The sequence below is a fragment of the Montipora foliosa genome, chromosome 1 (assembly GCF_036669935.1).
Source record: "Montipora foliosa isolate CH-2021 chromosome 1, ASM3666993v2, whole genome shotgun sequence".
Taxonomy (NCBI): Eukaryota; Metazoa; Cnidaria; class Anthozoa; order Scleractinia; family Acroporidae; genus Montipora; species Montipora foliosa.
Genome location: NC_090869.1, coordinates 4,592,336 through 4,609,835, shown reverse-complemented (window position 1 = coordinate 4,609,835; position 17,500 = coordinate 4,592,336). Strand labels below are relative to the sequence as shown.

At 38.6% G+C, this 17,500-nt stretch overlaps 2 protein-coding genes across 3 annotated transcripts in view; one reads left to right on the top strand and one right to left on the bottom strand.

Moving 5' to 3' along the window:
• Positions 1-1,603, bottom strand: part of LOC138001433 (protein LSM14 homolog A-B-like) — a 19,006-nt gene extending 17,403 nt beyond the window's left edge. The window contains exons 1-2 of the mRNA XM_068848080.1: positions 1,346-1,603; positions 1,071-1,249 (exon numbers count right to left, since the gene is read on the bottom strand). Coding sequence (XP_068704181.1) covers positions 1,071-1,249; positions 1,346-1,466 — 300 coding nt within the window. The 5' untranslated portion in view covers positions 1,467-1,603. The remainder of the gene's footprint in view (positions 1-1,070; positions 1,250-1,345) is intronic.
• Positions 1,604-1,710: 107 nt separating this feature from the next.
• Positions 1,711-17,500, top strand: part of LOC138001338 (integrator complex subunit 8-like) — a 46,780-nt gene continuing 30,990 nt past the window's right edge. Inside the window, exons 1-5 of one of the 2 annotated variants that reach the window (XM_068848007.1) lie at positions 1,711-1,857; positions 9,803-9,864; positions 13,249-13,364; positions 14,940-15,006; positions 16,558-16,631. In XM_068848007.1, the coding sequence (XP_068704108.1) occupies positions 1,743-1,857; positions 9,803-9,864; positions 13,249-13,364; positions 14,940-15,006; positions 16,558-16,631 (434 nt within the window). In that variant the 5' untranslated portion in view covers positions 1,711-1,742. The remainder of the gene's footprint in view (positions 1,858-9,802; positions 9,865-13,248; positions 13,365-14,939; positions 15,007-16,557; positions 16,632-17,500) is intronic. The other variant, XR_011123217.1, reaches the window with a different exon arrangement.

Below are 17,500 nucleotides of genomic sequence, written 5' to 3'. Positions count from 1 at the left end.
AACATAGTTTGCTTTTAATGCATAACGTAAGGTGTAATAGAACGAGACAACAGACGTTTTTTTGAGGGGAACACTGCCTTGCCTTGGTTAGCCTATACAACTTCCGGATTGCGTGATATAGAACAACCTCACTTATCTCCCCAGCACTACGAGCTGATTGGGGAAACAGCACGTGCTGGATCGAACAAGAGTATTGGTTAGCGAGCAATGTACAAAGGCAAACGAGCCAACAAGCTTGAGGGAAGTCGCTGCACAGACTTAAAAACCGCACCTCGCAGGAGTGACCCAATTTTTAATGAAGGCAAGGCGATAAACCCAACCCATCTCCAAAGGGAGGGAGGGAGGGGAAAAAACTTTTTATGCCAATAGCTAGTTGGTTTGCTATAGAAGACAAATTGCCAAGTGAACCTTCAACAGCTAACTGAGGCTTTATAGCTAGACTCTGTCAATTAAAGTTAGGTATTACACTTGCTCTTTAACAGTTATGAATGAGGCCTTAACAGATTTGGCCAATGCAGGTGTACGTTATAAACTGAGATCTAGGAACAAAGTCTCAATGTCCTCATTTTATTTACAACAAGACTATTGATTTTATGACCTTGAACGACCGACTACAAAGAACACGAAGATAACTAACGCGACATGAATAGCCCCTTTTAGTATGGTCACGTTTTATTAACCATATTTTACTGATGGGGCAGTAAAATCTCATTTGTCTCTCAGATGGAAGACAATATTTTATTCCAGACTTCGGCTGCTAAACGTGTAAAAGAATTGCATTGTTGGTTCAAATGCGAGTATTTTATGTGAAATTTTCCATGGGAAGAAGCTCTAGAATTATATGAGTGAACAGAGGTAGTTTTAATTTCTAGTTCCAGCTTGTAGTTCAATTTATAAAGATTTATAAAGCAAATTAATGTAATATACAAAACGACTCACAAGACTTCTGTAAAAGACAATTGTTGTCAGCAAGCCGGAAATAGAATTCGAAGTTATGGTTATCTCATTTTCCAAGGGTTTCCATATATTTCGTCTTAAATTCATGTTTATTGCACAGAACAGATGAATACCTGAACTATAGCAGGGTCTTGAGGTAAATGTGACTTTGCATGATCTGGGTTCTGCTGGGGAGCTTCGCACACATGCAAGTCCTTTATGTCCTGTCCTCGGAAAACAATGAACTCAAACTGTTCGTCTCTTGGAGGGATGTATTTTTCAACCTCTCTGTCTTCCGTACCAAATGAACGTACTGTGAAGGTAGACAAGAAATAAAATGCAAATAAATATCACCTCTGTGATGAAAACATCTCGCACCAGTTTAAAAATATGTGGGAGAGCAACAAACCGTTTGCTAACGTAACAGTGGCATTTTTCGTATCAATGGCATACAATATTCCCTCATATTTAATTTCTGACTTAGAAATTAAACTAATTTTAGTGCCAATGTACGGAGTCCCCGAATTCATCTCTAGATACTCCGTACACTACAAAAAAACGTTGAGGATGGCCCAGGATGGCCAAGATTAAAGGAAGAAAGATCTCAGGAGCAAAGATGGCCGACGCAATGTTTTCCTGGAAGTGTGAGAAAATGACGTCGTCACCTTCAGCCTCTCTAGGGAGGCGTATGCCAAGCACTGTACCTCGTCTCTGAGACGAGGAGCTATTTCTGTTGGGGATAAACGAAGATATCAAACATGAAACACTGACCGTTCGAAATTATAACCGCTTACTTCTTTGTTAAAATGGCGGTCGAGAGCAATGAAAAATCAGCTCCAAAAACAGCTGTGTCTTGGTTCGAGTTCTTATTTGATAAAACTGGTGATGTATTGAAGAAACACCTGGAAGATAAAAATGCAGGTTAGTTACTATCATTGCCGTGAAATTTCGATCAATTGCACCGCGGCGGGTCTAAAACACAGGTCATTCCACAGGTCACTCATTGCAGGTCATTGTTTTACCTTTTGGAAAGTAATCCTAGCCCTCAATTTGGCTAACCCTAGGCCTAATTAGGGTTTTTAGGCCTAGGGTTAGCCAAATTGAGGATTTTGGGTCACTTTTAAAAAGGCAAAACAATGACCTGCAATGAGTGACCTGTGTTTTAGACACGCCGATTGCACGGCGCACGCACCGGTGGCTTTGGGCTGCGAATGATGCGGAAGGCCGTGAGTTCGACTCCGGCCGGACTGGGTCAGCACTGAGGGTCTTAAAATAACTGAGGAGAAAATTCTGCCTTTGTAATAACATCTGCAAATGTTAGAATCAGTGGATTTGGATTCTATACTGAACTCCGTAGAAAGTTGTGAAGGCAAAACGTTGCTTTTGGAACAAATTATTAAGACTGGTCTTGATCATGTTATGCCTATGCGCACGCGCAAAGTACATTCAACCAAACCACCTTGGATAACATCATCCTTGAAGAACTTGCTACAAAAGCGGCAAAGTGCCTTATCGCGTGGCGACGACCAAATGTTTCGTGAGTTGAGAAATCGTATTAATCGCAAGCGAAAGATGTGCCGCGCAAATTATTACCAAGCCAAGGTGGAACATCTGAAGAAATGTAAACCATCCGAATGGTGGAAAGAAGTGAAAAAGCTTAGTGGGCGCTCGCTTGCCTCCTCGGCGCAAAGTGACACATTGCAATCGCTTCAACATCTGTATGAGAGTAATTTGACCAGATCGGCCTAGCTAACATCATCAATGAGGCTTTCTTATCGCCAATGCACTGTTGTAAACACATCGCTCCCTGCCGCTTTTCCGTGCACTACTTTCAGTAACTACTCCGAAAACCCCCTTGTTGTGTCAGTCGAGTCAGTCCGCAAGAAATTATCAAAGTTGAACCCTTGCAAAGCTAACGGCCCAGACAACATCCCTGGATGGTTGTTAAAAGGAAAATGCAGATATTTTAGCCGGACCGGTATCTGACATCTTGAACTACTCGTACCGTGAAAGACGCCTGCCATCGTCATGGAAGCACGCAGATGTGGTCCCCGTGCCAAAGCAAAAGCCCGTCCGTGATGTAAATAAGCACTTACGCCCTATCTCCCTAACCCCCATTTTGTCAAAGTTGTCTGAAGATTATGTAGTTGACACTTACGTTAAACCTGCTGTGCTGGAGCGGATTGACCCCCAACAATTTGGGGCTGTACCTAAATCTTCTACTACGCATGCGCTTATTAGTATGTTGCACTCTTGGTTGGAATCGACTGACGGAAGTGGGGCTACTACGAGAGCGGTACTATTTGACTTTCGCAAAGCCTTTGACTTAATTGATCACCAAGTCCTAGCCCCAAAGCTCTCCTCGTATGATATTCCGGAGTCGATCATGTGCTGGATCTTGGATTTCCTAACGAATAGAAGGCAAAGGGTGAAACTGAGTTGTGATTGTGTATCTGAATGGTGTTCTGTACCAGCAGGTGTTCCTCAGGGGACTAAACTCGGTCCCTGGTTATTTCTGATTATGATCAATGACCTGAGTGTGGCAAATACGAACATCTGGAAGTATGTAGATGATACTACCCTCGCTGAGTGTGTGGAAAAGAACGGAACCAGCTCGATGCAGTCGCGCGTTGACGAATTTGTTACAAAGTCACGAGCTGATGGTTTCCAGTTGAATGAATCAAAGTGCAAGGAACTTAGAATATCATTCACAAAGTCAGAGAGTATTTTAGAGCCTATTACTATCAATAATACGAACATTGAGATTGTTCCGTCTGCTAAATTACTAGGTGTTATGATATCGAATGATTTGAAGTGGAATGTGCACGTAGAAATGATATGTAAGAAAGTTGCAACGCGTGTCTACTTTCTTAGGCAATTAAAGTGTGCGAAAGTGCCAACTAATGACCTTTTGAGCTTCTACACCACTTGCATACGGCCAGTCGCAGAGTATGCATGTTCAGTCTTTCATACCGCTCTACCGCAATATCTCTCCGATCAGTTAGAGCGCCTGCAGAAGCGAGCACTACGCATAATAAGCAATAACGAGTTATCTTATCGACAAGCTTTAGAAGTTTTTAGCATACCTACCTTGTATGCCAGGAGAGAGGCGATTGGTAACTCAATGTTTCAAGACATATGTAATAACAATAATCACAAGCTTCATTCACTCCTTCCGCCACCTTACTCTGGCACTTTGCGTACACGGAAAAATCGCAAGTTCCAAGTCCCGCGTTTTAAAACCAATCGTTTCAGAGACAGTTTTATTGTAAGCCATTGCCGATAACATGCCCTTTTGCAACTCATATATATTAAATGATATGTTTTTGAAAAATTTTAGCTGTATCTTAATTGTAATTTAGTGTTTACATAATAATAGCTTTAGTATTGTTAAATTCTTATCAAATAACTTTCTTAATTTATCATTTTATAATTTATAGTTACAATTAATTAACGTTGTACATTTGTAAAAATTATCGTAATTCAGCCCTCGGGCTGCAAGGGTAATTTTAATAAAACTATCTATCTATCTATCTATCTATCTAAATGGTTAGACTTTCAAGTCTTCTTGGAGGAAAAGGCCAAAACATGTACCCCCCTTCTTTTGGGCTGGGACCATGGACCACTCAAATTTTTTTGCTAAAAAGTGTCCCAAAGCATGTCAATGCGCTTTTTAATGTTAGAATAGAAGCTATCCTGGCCTCTGGTACAGGCCATTGAGAAGCTCACTTTCATGCCCCGTTTGATTGACATCGAAAAAACTCAGTGAATTGATACATGCATTCGTCTTATTTACTTCGATGTCAATTTAAAAAATTCAGTGTTCCACATAAAACTTCAATGTTGAATATGAAAATAAAAACTCAAATTTGACAAGGCTGTTGCCTGACAGGAGCCTGGTAGCCTGGGGATCCCAAAGAATATCTCTGGGCGCCTTAATTTTTCACATCAATACCTTTCACTTCATATGTTGGGCTCCTAAGTTCTCAGTGTTTAGCTCTGAGAGCCCCTTTAAAATTTTCTTAGGCAGCAGCCTTGTTTGAAATTTGGATGTCAAATTCCAAATTTGAAATCTAGAACCCTCTGAACCTTTTCCTGCCTTCAATGCCTCCATTCCCGGGACTTTTCAGCATTTCAATGGCCACAGTGGGCACAAGAAATCAGGTTGACAGCAACTGAAAACCTGTTTGAACTACTTTCTATTGCTAAACCAGTCAGAGTACTCATTAGAACTGACAAGTTCCTGGAACCAATCGAATTGCTCGGGTCAAAATCTGACTCTGGGAATATGAAACGGCATCTGATTGGACCGGCCTTCTCAAAGAGCTCAACGGCCTGTACCAGAGATTTTCCTCACCTATTCCTTCGCTCTGAGAGAGAAAAATCTCTGGCAGCCAGGGTAATATTGGTTTGAGTGAATGATATCATGACTAATCTCATTTGCATGTTTTACATTTTTTCAAACGTAAATATCTCCAGAACCAATGCAGATATTTTCAAATGGTAAACGGTGTTTTTAATCTTTCTTGGAATTCTATATGATAAACCTAAAAGTTCAAGGGACAAAAATTTGATCATAGTAGCACTTTAATGTAATTATTCTAAAATAATTTTTCACCTCAGGCTCTGTGACGATATTGAGTGTCACACCACAACCCCGCTTGTGATTATCATGTGATTATTTAGTGATCTCTTGTCGAACTGTAGTACGATGCCAAAAAAGGAGTAGTCTGGTCCATGTAGATATATATCCCAATCACAAAAAATAGAAAAAGAAGCGGGCAGTGGGAAAATGACCCTTATGCCAGAAATGCACGTAGCAATGCACGTAGCAAATGTTACAGAGAAATGGAAGAAATACCGAATAGCCGGGGGCAATAATTTCTTGGCCACAGAAGTACAAACGTAGCAAAAGGTGAAAGTTGCAACACTCATAGGAGGAGAGGTGAGAGACATGTTTTCAAAGTTCACATGGGAAGACGAAGGAGACAAGTCTAAAATCAAACCAGTCCTGGATAAATTTGTGGCTTATTGTCAGCCACGAAAAAACATTCCATTCGAAGGATTTAAATTCAACCAAAGAGGACAGGTGCAAGGGAAAGCTGGCTGAAGGGTGTGAATTCAGTGAAATTACTCCAGATGAGATAAGTGTGAGACAGGGCCGTGTTCGGAATATTTGACAACAATGCTTGAGAGGACAGTCGTTCGAGAGCACCTGCTGAGAGAAGCAACTTAGACTCCCGAGAAAGCAGACAAAATTTGCCACACTTTGGAGTGCATGGCAGCCCGGATGAAAGAGGTTGACATGCCAGGCTGCCCGGCTGGAGGCAAAATGTGCAATACATGTGAGAAGTCCAATCACTTTGCTTCAGTTTCCTGTTGTGCTAGAAGGCAGGGACCAAGAATGGCGCACTCAGTGAAAGCTGTTTTTGAGGACAAAGAGTCAGAAAGTGAAGTCTATTGCATCAGTGACGTCACAGCACTTCACCTAATCTCCCTCAAACTAAAGTCAGAAAACTGGGCACACTTTCAGCCAGACACAGATGCCCAGTGCATTGTAATGTCGCTCCACAGGGCTCAAAGTAAACGACCAAGTGGTCGCATATGCGACTAAATTTTTTTGTTGTGCACCTCAAAAATGATGTGTGGTTGCACTTGCACACATTAAAAGCTCAAATTCGGTGCGACTAAAATGCCACTCTTCTTTCTCGCCTCACTATTCTTGCGTACTCCGAGTGGTGAGTCACAAAACAGAAGCTTCAATCAACAGATATAAAGATATATAATATTATAACAAAATCTGACCCTAAGTAATAAACTTACATTATTTTCCTTTCATTGGTGTGTGTTTATTTGTCATCAGTTTTCTCAACAAATTCCCCCAAAGCAGGTGAAGGTCCATTTTTCCTGTTGATGTTACTTTTCTGTTTTGTTAAAACTCCTCTGACACATGCAGTTGAAGACTACGAGGAAAGCACATGCTCATTGTGCATGTCAAAGGTGGTGGAAGGTCAAGAGAGGGTCAACAATACATGCCTTTTTCTTCAAGGAAACAAAAATTTTCAAAAAGTGAATTATATCCCAGTGAAGTCATTTTCTTATAAAGAGCCAGCCTTCACATTCTACAAAAGCGAGTAAATCTGCCTTGAATGATACTACTTCTCTACGTCAGTCTGCGATAAAGCTAAAGAGGATGAACCAACGAGCAAGAATAGAAAAATATACAAATTTGCGGGGTTCAGTGAATTCGAATAACTTGAGTGGGATTCAGAAAGAATTGATGCACTGCAGATACTCTAAAGCTTTCCCTGTGCATTCAACTTCATCCTTAGTCAATGGTTCCCTTCTAGCAAAGGTGTCTTTTCTTTTGCATTCATTGAACTGACGAGTATGAGAAGAGAGACTTCTGGCATGGGGGTTGAGCATGTGCGGTGGTTACTTAGCAACTGAATCCTCATGTGATGCTTCATGTTGTGTAGGCTCACAACAGCGGAATTACCGTAAAGGAATGCACGGACACAGCAGGCTCAAGTCACAGTCAGCAAACATATCGTGGGGCATGCGGGTTTTAAAGTGTGCCGTCCAAGGTTGCGGACGGCGGTTGGATAAAAGCAAGTTTCAACCCATGGCAGAGGTCTCTTGTCCTGTACAATGCAAAATGAAAGGAGACCTCTGCTAGCAGGTAAAGCCAATGGGTGCAAGAACTTTGAACGTGAGACACTTATCAAGCATTTACAGAGTTGGAGCCACGTTTACTGCAAAGACTGTTTCTTGATTGGTAGCAGTAAAAAGAAAGCAGCAACACAGCAAGAAGTACTTTCAGAAGCTTTGGCTAGACAAGAAGCAGTCCTGCAGAAAGAGCTCCAGCGAGATCTCGCAGTAAGAAAGATAAACTATCCAAATGGATTTGGAATTGATCAGTACCAAAATGACGTTCTCGGTGATGTCAATTTAAGAATATCAGTGCTAAGTACTTGAATTTAATGTACCTCCTGATAACAGTGAAAATGCAGCATAAATTTTGGAAAGAAAGTTCATTTTTTTTTTGACAGATAATGTTTGTTCAATAGGTCTTAGCTATTTTCCTCAAATCTAATTAGACCACAATAAATTTTTATTAATGCTGGATGTAACTACAAATGATCAAACAAACCAGTCATAGTTACAGCTGGAAGTATTTACTGGGACAAAACTGATGCCACAGAATTAAAGAAACCAGTTCACCTGAGAAAATGCCAATGAGGCGACAATTGAGGGAATAATATTTGCACAGATAAGTTCGTATAGAAACAAAAGGCAAAGCAAAAGGAAAGCAAAAACTAGAAAATGTATGGAACTCCAACCTTGTCCAGCCTTCGGGACTACAGAATAGGCAGAAAAGGGCGCTTAACAAGCGACAGAAAATCCGTGAAAAGTATTTCGCTAACAACTGAAATTTTTCTAACTATGCTATCCCAACATCACTCAGATCATGTGTTCTAAGTTGGCAAGAAAATACAGAATTTGGGAAGCTATAACTGGCTCACTCTGGATGATCATCTAATAATTAGTTCTCAGTGATAAAGATGCTTGGGAATTACATGAACTCCCAACAGCTATAAGATTTTTACAACTATTTTATAAACTTAAGGAATCTATGTGTGCTCAAGGTTTTATAATGTGTCAAGTTCACCAAGGGAAGATCTGCCCTGAAGTCACTCCACAAAAACTGCGGGAAATCATCAAAGGGTGAACATTATTTCAGATGCTCAAGCAACTGAAAAATGGGAGCTTGAATGCCCTGATGCCTGCTGCAAATACTAACTTGTATTAGTTTCCTGCCAAAAGTGGTACATCTTATAGGACATGCGCATTGTCACTCATTCTCTGTTAACTGTAGCTGGTAAGCTAATCACTGAATTTTTAAGGGTGTTTAAAACACAATCCGATATCACTTACATGTAAATTCTTATCTAAAAAGTAGCAGGAAACCTAGATGAATTGGATGGGAGGTTTCTGTTCAATTTTGATGGTTTATGCTAAATTAAATGCTCTGGATACATTATAAAAAAGGAACTCTATTTATTATCACTGAAAGCCGCTAGCCCTTTTAAATTGCAGACGTTCACTTCGCTGAACACATGTTCATTATGTGAAATACAGATTTTCCTTTAATTTCGTTTGCAAACTGCAGTGAGCCCCAGGGAGATTACTTTAATACATGTAAGGTCCACTGAAAGCAACAGAAAAGATTACAGTTCGATATTTCACTTTTTGGGGGGTCTTCATTTTTGGTCTTCATTTTCCACATTCCTGTTTGGTGGAAAACAAAGACCCGTAGATGATTCACCAGAAATGACTCATGGCCCATTGCAGACATCGCCTTCCATTGTGGGAGGCCCAGTGGCCTCATGGTTAGAGTGCTTGACTCCGGATCGAGTGGTCCGGGTTCGGGTCCTGGCCGGGAACATTGTGTTGCGTTCTTGGGCAAGACACTTTACTCTCACGGTGCCTCTCTCTACCTAGGTGTACATTGTATAAATGGGTACCGGCGAAAATGCTGGGGTAACCCTGCGATGGAGCATCCCATCCAGGGGGGACTGAGTAGAAAATTAATACTCCTAGTCACTTCATGCTATGGAAACTGGAGATAAGCGCTGGCCTGATGGGCCTTCCTAGTCTCAGAGACTTTACCTTACGTTACCATTACAGGCAACACAGTCAATGATGATATTTTGCTAGTGTTGTTATTCTCTGATTATTACGTAGCCTTTTTTTGAGGTCTTCGTTTTTGGCCTTCACTTTGGTCTCCCTCAAGATCACTGACTGTACGTGTACATGTACATATTTGTTCCATTCATTTATTTATTCATGGTTTTTCTCATAGAGCCATCTGCTACTCAACTGATTATTCAATTTTTGGAACGGTCTGGGCTTTTCAATAATGTGGTAAGAAAATGACAGATATGATTTTATTACTACATGTAATTATTTTAACTGTAATAACTACACATGAAGGAAGAGACACTATGGCAATAAGGTTAGGCTTTTTAATTGATAGAGACCTTTCTTCATATAATAATATATTCTCAAGTCTTTTGTTGGGATTCCCATATAAATCCTTTTGTTGGCTTTCCCTCACACTGAGATTGGGGCACCTGTGAGCCTCCTAAAATGTTACAAATCCCAATTGCAAATAAGTAAATGTCTGTTTTGTCTAGATATTGACAGCTTTTGTCCAAGTTTCGCTCTTTGCATAATATCTTTCTCATCATTTCATTATGGGTGGCCTTGTCAATAGATTCCAAGGGTGGTGGACAAAATGCTGATCCCCAGTCCATGGACTACCCCTGTGGACTGCCCAAATGGACTACCCAAAGATGGACTACCTCTAAAAAATACTATTTCGAATGAGTAGGTAATATTGAATTGATTATACACTAACATTGCACGTACCTTGCTTACATGTGAGTTAATCCAGGGATTGCACCGGTCTTACACTGTACTTCACTTGTACATGAAGTAATCAGCCATCACAACAATCATTGAAAGCTAACCTTTTTAAAATCATGGGTACCTAGACTTAAATACTGTTTAACATTGTTTACGATGGTTGGATGAGATGTTGCTCACATGTAGACCAATAGTACTCATCAAAACTACGTAGTATTTTTAGGATAGTCCACTTGGGTAGTCCATTAAGACTGGGGGTCATTTTTTTTGTCCACCACTAATTTTAAGCTTCTGTCTCGAAAATGCTGTTGAATTTATTTATTCACTTCTTGTTTGAAAGCGTTTAGCTGTACATGTGTTTACAACAGTACCACGTACATTGTATTTCTTGGCATGGGCTAGCACTTAAGGTGCACAATCTGATAATGTGCTAGTCAAAAGTTGAAGTTGTCGTTGCCCTATGGAGTTGGAGAGTTTTGTTCGGCCTAGGGAGTTCCGAGTTTTGATCCATGGCACGCCTCCAAAAGTCTGAGAGGGAGCTGCGAAGGGGAAGGAAAGGCCTGCACTTAAGTTGCCATTGTCTTTTAGGCTATCCATTGGGTTTCCTGTGTTTTTGAGCTTATCAGGGTTCAACATACATGTAATTTGCTGAAATGGGTGATAATGGGAAATAAAGTAATAGGGTGTCAGAAGGGAGAGAAATTCTTGCATCTAATAATTTTGTCATATCAATATATATTAATTTCAATTGTGGAATAATTAATATGGATGGTAAAGAGATCAAGTTAATTGCTTATAGTTGATCTTGTAAAGTGCCACAAGCTCAGGATAATTATGAGTGCTATAGAAACAAAGTTATGATTACTATAATTGTATTAAAAGAGATTTCTTAAAACATAAAACTATAAAAGTTAGAGATAACAAGTTAAACCGACGTTTCAGAGTAGACATCACTCCATTATCAAGGTAAAAATGTTCTATGATGCTAAAATTACAGTATTAAAAACGATTGACGCTAAGAATTAACATAATAAGCACGTGCGAAATTGGCTATAAGAATACTTTAGCATGAATGGAATCCGATTGCACATTGAGGCTAGGCTTAAGTGTTCTTATAAATAACATTTCAAACACTAAGCAATCAAATTTGTTTTTACATTTTTTGAGCACCTCAAAGCGTTTAAGCAGGTCCCGAGGGATCGACCCGTGTGCGTTCTTATAGTGTCTGGCAATAGCCGAGGACTGTTGCTTATGTCCCTTTACACGATTGTGTAAATGTCCGCGTGTGTAGCCTACATAACCTTCATCACAAAGGTCACATTGAAATTTATATACAACACACTGCTGATTTATGATCGGCAGCTTTGCCTCTTTCACTTTCAGTTCCTGTTCAATTTTTCTGCTGGTAAATACAGGCTGGATGGTTTTGTTTACTTTCAGGCTCAAATCCTTAAGTTGTTTTTTTACAAATTCTGCTGAGTTTTGGTCTTTAAATGGCAAGACTACTCGAACCATGTTATCCGTCTCTTGGGCTGTTGATAAAGGAACTGAAAGTGAAAGAGGCAAAGCCGCCGATCATAAATCAGCAGTGTGTTGTATATAAATTTCAATGTGACCTTTGTGATGAAGGTTATGTAGGCTACACACGCGGACATTTACACAATCGTGTAAAGGGACATAAGCAACAGTCCTCGGCTATTGCCAGACACTATAAGAACGCACACAGGTCGATCCCTCGGGACCTGCTTAAACGCTTTGAGGTGCTCAAAAAATGTAAAAACAAATTTGATTGCTTAGTGTTTGAAATGTTATTTATAAGAACACTTAAGCCTAGCCTCAATGTGCAATCGGATTCCATTCGTGCTAAAGTATTCTTATAGCCAATTTCGCACGTGCTTATTATGTTAATTCTTAGCGTCAATCGTTTTTAATACTGTAATTTTAGCATCATAGAACATTTTTACCTTGATAATGGAGTGATGTCTACTCCGAAACGTCGGTTTAACTTGTTATCTCTAACTTTTATAGTTTTATTACAGTAACTATAATTGTTATTTATTTATTAGTTATTATAAGGCTCCTCTATCTCAGTTGAGTGGAAGAGCATTGAAAAAAGTCTGTATGTTTGATTCCCATCCCAAGCTGTCTGATTGTCTTTGAGTGTGCCTGTGTTAAAGAGGGATTACTTTTGTCCACTTTTTCACTCACTAATATACCTTAAATACGCTGACTAATTGCTTGTTATCTCTAACTTTTATAGTTTTATTACAGTAACTATAATTGTTATTTATTTATTAGTTATTATAAGGCTCCTCTATCTCAGTTGAGTGGAAGAGCATTGAAAAAAGTCTGTATGTTTGATTCCCATCCCAAGCTGTCTGATTGTCTTTGAGTGTGCCTGTGTTAAAGAGGGATTACTTTTGTCCACTTTTTCACTCACTAATATACCTTAAATACGCTGACTAATTGCTTTAATACAGTCTACTTAAGTAATGAGCAACTTGTTGTCATTGTTAGAAGAAAGAAAACAAAACTTTGTTCATTTTTAACACTGACAATGAAAGGGAGAGATACCAGAGGATTTCCCTTTCGAGGGTATCCGCCTGGATCTTATTAACTGAGAGTTAATTTGGATTAGGGAGGAAATATACAGCTAGTATAGAGGTTTTGCACGGCAGCCATGTTGCATGGCAGGAACAATAGATTCTTTTTCCTATGGGAGCAAATGTTCTTTCTAATGCAAAACATTTTCATTGTTCCTGCCATGCAACATGGCTGCCATGCAAAACCTCTATACAGTAGCAAGATGTCACATTGGAAATATTCATGTTTTTCAATGAATTAGTTGTTTTTAAAGGAAGTTTTGTTTTGCTGTTTCAGAATGCAGGTGCAGAAGCTTCTCCTGTCATTGAGAACAAAATTCCTCGGGATCTCTGTAACTTAGCATTAAGGATTACTTCACATTTGAAATGGAATTTGGAGATATTGGAGGAAAAGTAAATCTTACATCTCTTCCTTTGGTGCTTTTCTTCCTGTTTGCACTGTACTGTGAAGTGTGTGAAGTTTTCTCCTCTCACGTCCGAGAGAAATTGTGATAACAGTGATAATTTTAATTGGCCATAAGTTTTGAAAAACGACAAAGAATGTGCAATGTACAATTTAAGCCATTTTTGTGTCCACCCTTAACAGAATTGGCTGGCCATAATTGCTTTAAAATTATTAAAACTTCCCAAAGAAATACAGGACAATATACGGGATATACATACATGTATAACATACAGTAGGCCACATTTTCACGATGCAAGTCATCTCTGTTAACATTAAATTTCTTTAGGTTATTTTTTTTTTTACAGATTCTATTTATAAATGACTTTATAGGATACTATTGGGTGTTTTCATGAGTAAGAATTATTTCATTTGAGTAATTATTTTGAGGAAAGCATGTGTGTGAAAAAAATCACTTTGAATGATGTCAGGAGTTGAAGACAAAATAGTTGTCAAATGAGGTGCGGCAAGGACAAAACCATCATTCACATATTAAACAATATGAAAGGAGACCTAATCTGTGATTTGTTTCCATAGATGATGGCTTTCCTCTTCCAATGCTTTAAGGTTGGAAATTCACAATGCATTGGTCAATCATGGGTACTCTTTTGAAAGCCTGCATATCTGGCAGTACTGTTGGCATGAGAGGCATAAACCGCACAGAGAATGGAGAAAGGCTCCATGAAATTTAATTTGCCTCTTGCACCAAAAATACTGCCAGCTACACACTAAGTCAGGCTCCTCTTTTGATAGAGGAATGCTTCTTGACTCATTAAATGGATATTATTATTATTATTATTATTATTATTATTATTATTATTATTATTATTCTTGTTGTGCATTTGTCATGGCTTGAAGTGATGAAGTTTAAAGGATTAAATTATTTTAATGAGAATTTATAACTAGTCTTTTAAAACAAGTTGAAATTTAAAGAAACTGTTTTAACAAGATTTCTGGTTGACAGTCACTTAGTAACCTAAAAAAAGCACATGTGAAAATGTGGCCATATTGATTATTAAAAGGTAGTCAATGCAAGGCTGTTTCGGGGACATTTAACTTCAGTGCCCGTATCTTCATAAAGGGTTGCTGCTTAAATCCTTACTCCTGATAACTCAAACCTTTTTCAATTTCCCTTGAATTAAAAAGTAAAAAAACTGAACATTTTCTGCATTAAGTCATCTTCAGGGTAGTTTGACCATCCGCGTGATCTGCACGGTGCAATCATTTCACAAACACATAATTTTTGAAGGCCTAATGATCCAACAATGGAAACCTACTCTAAACAAACAAATTCATTGCTACGTAGCGGAACTCTTTCCATCAGGAATTACCTGATAGACATAAATATACAATCACCCAGATGGTCAAACTACCTTGAAGATGGCTTCAGTTGATGCCAAAAACGTTCAGTTATTTACATTTTAAAGAACTTTTAGCCTTGTAAGTATTGGTCATTTTTACTGAGTGAATATTATGGACATCAATAATAATAATAATGTAACAACATAGTTTTGTATTCTTTGCAGCTTGCCTCTTCAATGTCAAAATTTTCTTCTGGGAGAACTCATGAAAATGGACTCACTACAGAATGGGGTATGTCTTTTCAAGCTTCCTGCTTGTGGCTTGATGACGAAGACAGCCTGTTATCCCACTTGAATCGGTTAAGCTGCCTACTTCTATCACAGACATAATTTTATTTTTTTTCCAAGAGGGCACAGTATCGAATCCTGCAATCTGATTGGTTCTTTGTGCGGCTCCGATTTTCCTATCTCTGCCCACGGGCACGGTAACATGCACTCATAGAGTTTTTGTCCTTTGACCTTTAATTTCCATTTTTTGACACCAAATCCGTTTGTAACATACAGTCAAGTTACTTTTTATTAGATACATGTAAGAGCTTTGCTAATAGAATTCAAATAAAAATATTTCTCTTTGAAACGTTCAGTTTGTAAGTCGCTTTAATACTACATTCCCCGTCTTTGGCGGTTGATTGCCCTCACCTTCGCCGGCAATACTTGTTAAATGAATTTTTCAGTTGTATTTGTATTGGATTTTCAGAGTTTAATAAACCGGCTATGTGCAAAAATTTCACATAGCCATTTTTTCTCCATCATGTTGTTTGTATTGCCTTTTCGAACAGAGCACAGCACTTATTTCATTCTGAGTGAGTTTTGCCATTTTGTGGGTGAATTGAAGCATAAATGCATTATTTGCCTTCAAATAAAATTTTATGCGACAATTTAGCCTTACGTAGATTATGAATACATTAACGTGGAAAGAGGCTAGAAAACATGGAATCGATGGTACTGATTTGAATTTTGAATTCAAGATGGCGTCTTAAGATAATGTCGTATTTATTGATCGTCGTATAATGGATGTCGCGTTCTTGATCTCGTCGACACACAAAGAATTTTTCCTCAGCCTTCCTCCTCTCCATTCCTGCCTCTTCCTTGTTCTATGGTTTATATTTTTCCAGGCGGTTGATTGCCCTCACCTTCGCCGGCAATACTTGTTAAATGAATTTTTCAGTTGTATTTGTATTGGATTTTCAGAGTTTAATAAACTGGCTATGTGCAAAAATTTCACATAGCCATTTTTTCTCCATCATGTTGTTTGTATTGCCTTTTCGAACAGAGCACAGCACTTATTTCATTCTGAGTGAGTTTTGCCATTTTGTGGGTGAATTGAAGAATAAATAAAAATATTTCTCTTTGAAACGTTCAGTTTGTAAGTCGCTTTAATACTACATTCCCCATCAAGCACGATGTGAGTCAACAATTATTTAAAAAGTGATTTCCGAGAGGAAGGGAGAGAGAGGAAAAAATGAATAAGTTATTTACCAGCTAAGGGTCGGTCTGTATAGCAAAAAACGTGACCAAGGTCACAGTTTTTCATTAATATACATCAGACCTCCCAGCTGGCAAATAACATTATGTACAAGTATACTCATGCAGACCAATCTTTTCATAGCTTTTCCGAATGACATACAGGGTGGTGTGACTACCTTTGAAAGGATGACAAAAAGTCAAGTTGATGATTGATCATGTGCAATTTGAATTTGTAATAATTTAAATTTATTATTTATTCATAATGACATAATGAGAATTTTGCTATATCTAAATGTAAATGTGATTTTGTTACTAGTTGTGGCAAAGTGATATTGATATCAGCAGACTGGACCAAAAAACTACAATGGCACTTATCATTTACCACAGATGGTAAGCTGTCTTTTCTTTTAATTCTTAAATTAAATAATTGTAAGAAAAATCCCTGATTTAAATGAAGGTCTGTTCCCAATATTATTAATAAAAAAGCTTGCTCTTAGCAAATTGAGTATCACCATTAGACTAAGCATTACTGTAGTGTACATTGATTTCAGTCAGAGTACTTTTACTTTAAGACTATAAGTAAAATCACTTCACAGTAAATGTACTACAACATGATCTGTTTTTCTATAATATGGTGAAACTACTACAGGATGTGAAATTATTGTAACTCAGTAGAAGTAGAAGTTATTGTAGGTACCACACTACATAATAATAACCTTGTTGTAAATAAACTTCAGTGTACAGATAGCAATGAATGCAGTTGCTTGTCTGAGTTTAGCACTTAAATGACTTCACCACACACTGGCGAGGAGGATGAGCAGAACAAGCTCTTACCGTAGCTGCAGACCCTGAAATACCAGCTGAAAACAACTCAGAGGAATCTGAGCTCAACAAAGAACCTGAAGAAAACATTCAGCCAGATCCAGCAGAAACCATGATACAGTAGTTCCACAAAATATAGAACGGTTGCTACTTGCACCTAATCCATTCAATGTTGATGATGCAGACTTGCATGTACAGCAGATGAAAGAATTGGGTAAACTCATTCTAAATTATTTTATGCTATTGCATCAGAACTTGCAAAGAAGGAGGATGCAAACATGAAGTCAAACAAACTACACTTCAAATTTCCTCCGGCTAAGCATGTTATCATTCATGCCCAAGGGAGAGATATGTTCAGTCCAGTCAGTGTTACCATCAGTACCACTCTAGTTCGAAAATTAATGCGAAATACTTCAAGCAATGAACGACACCACACA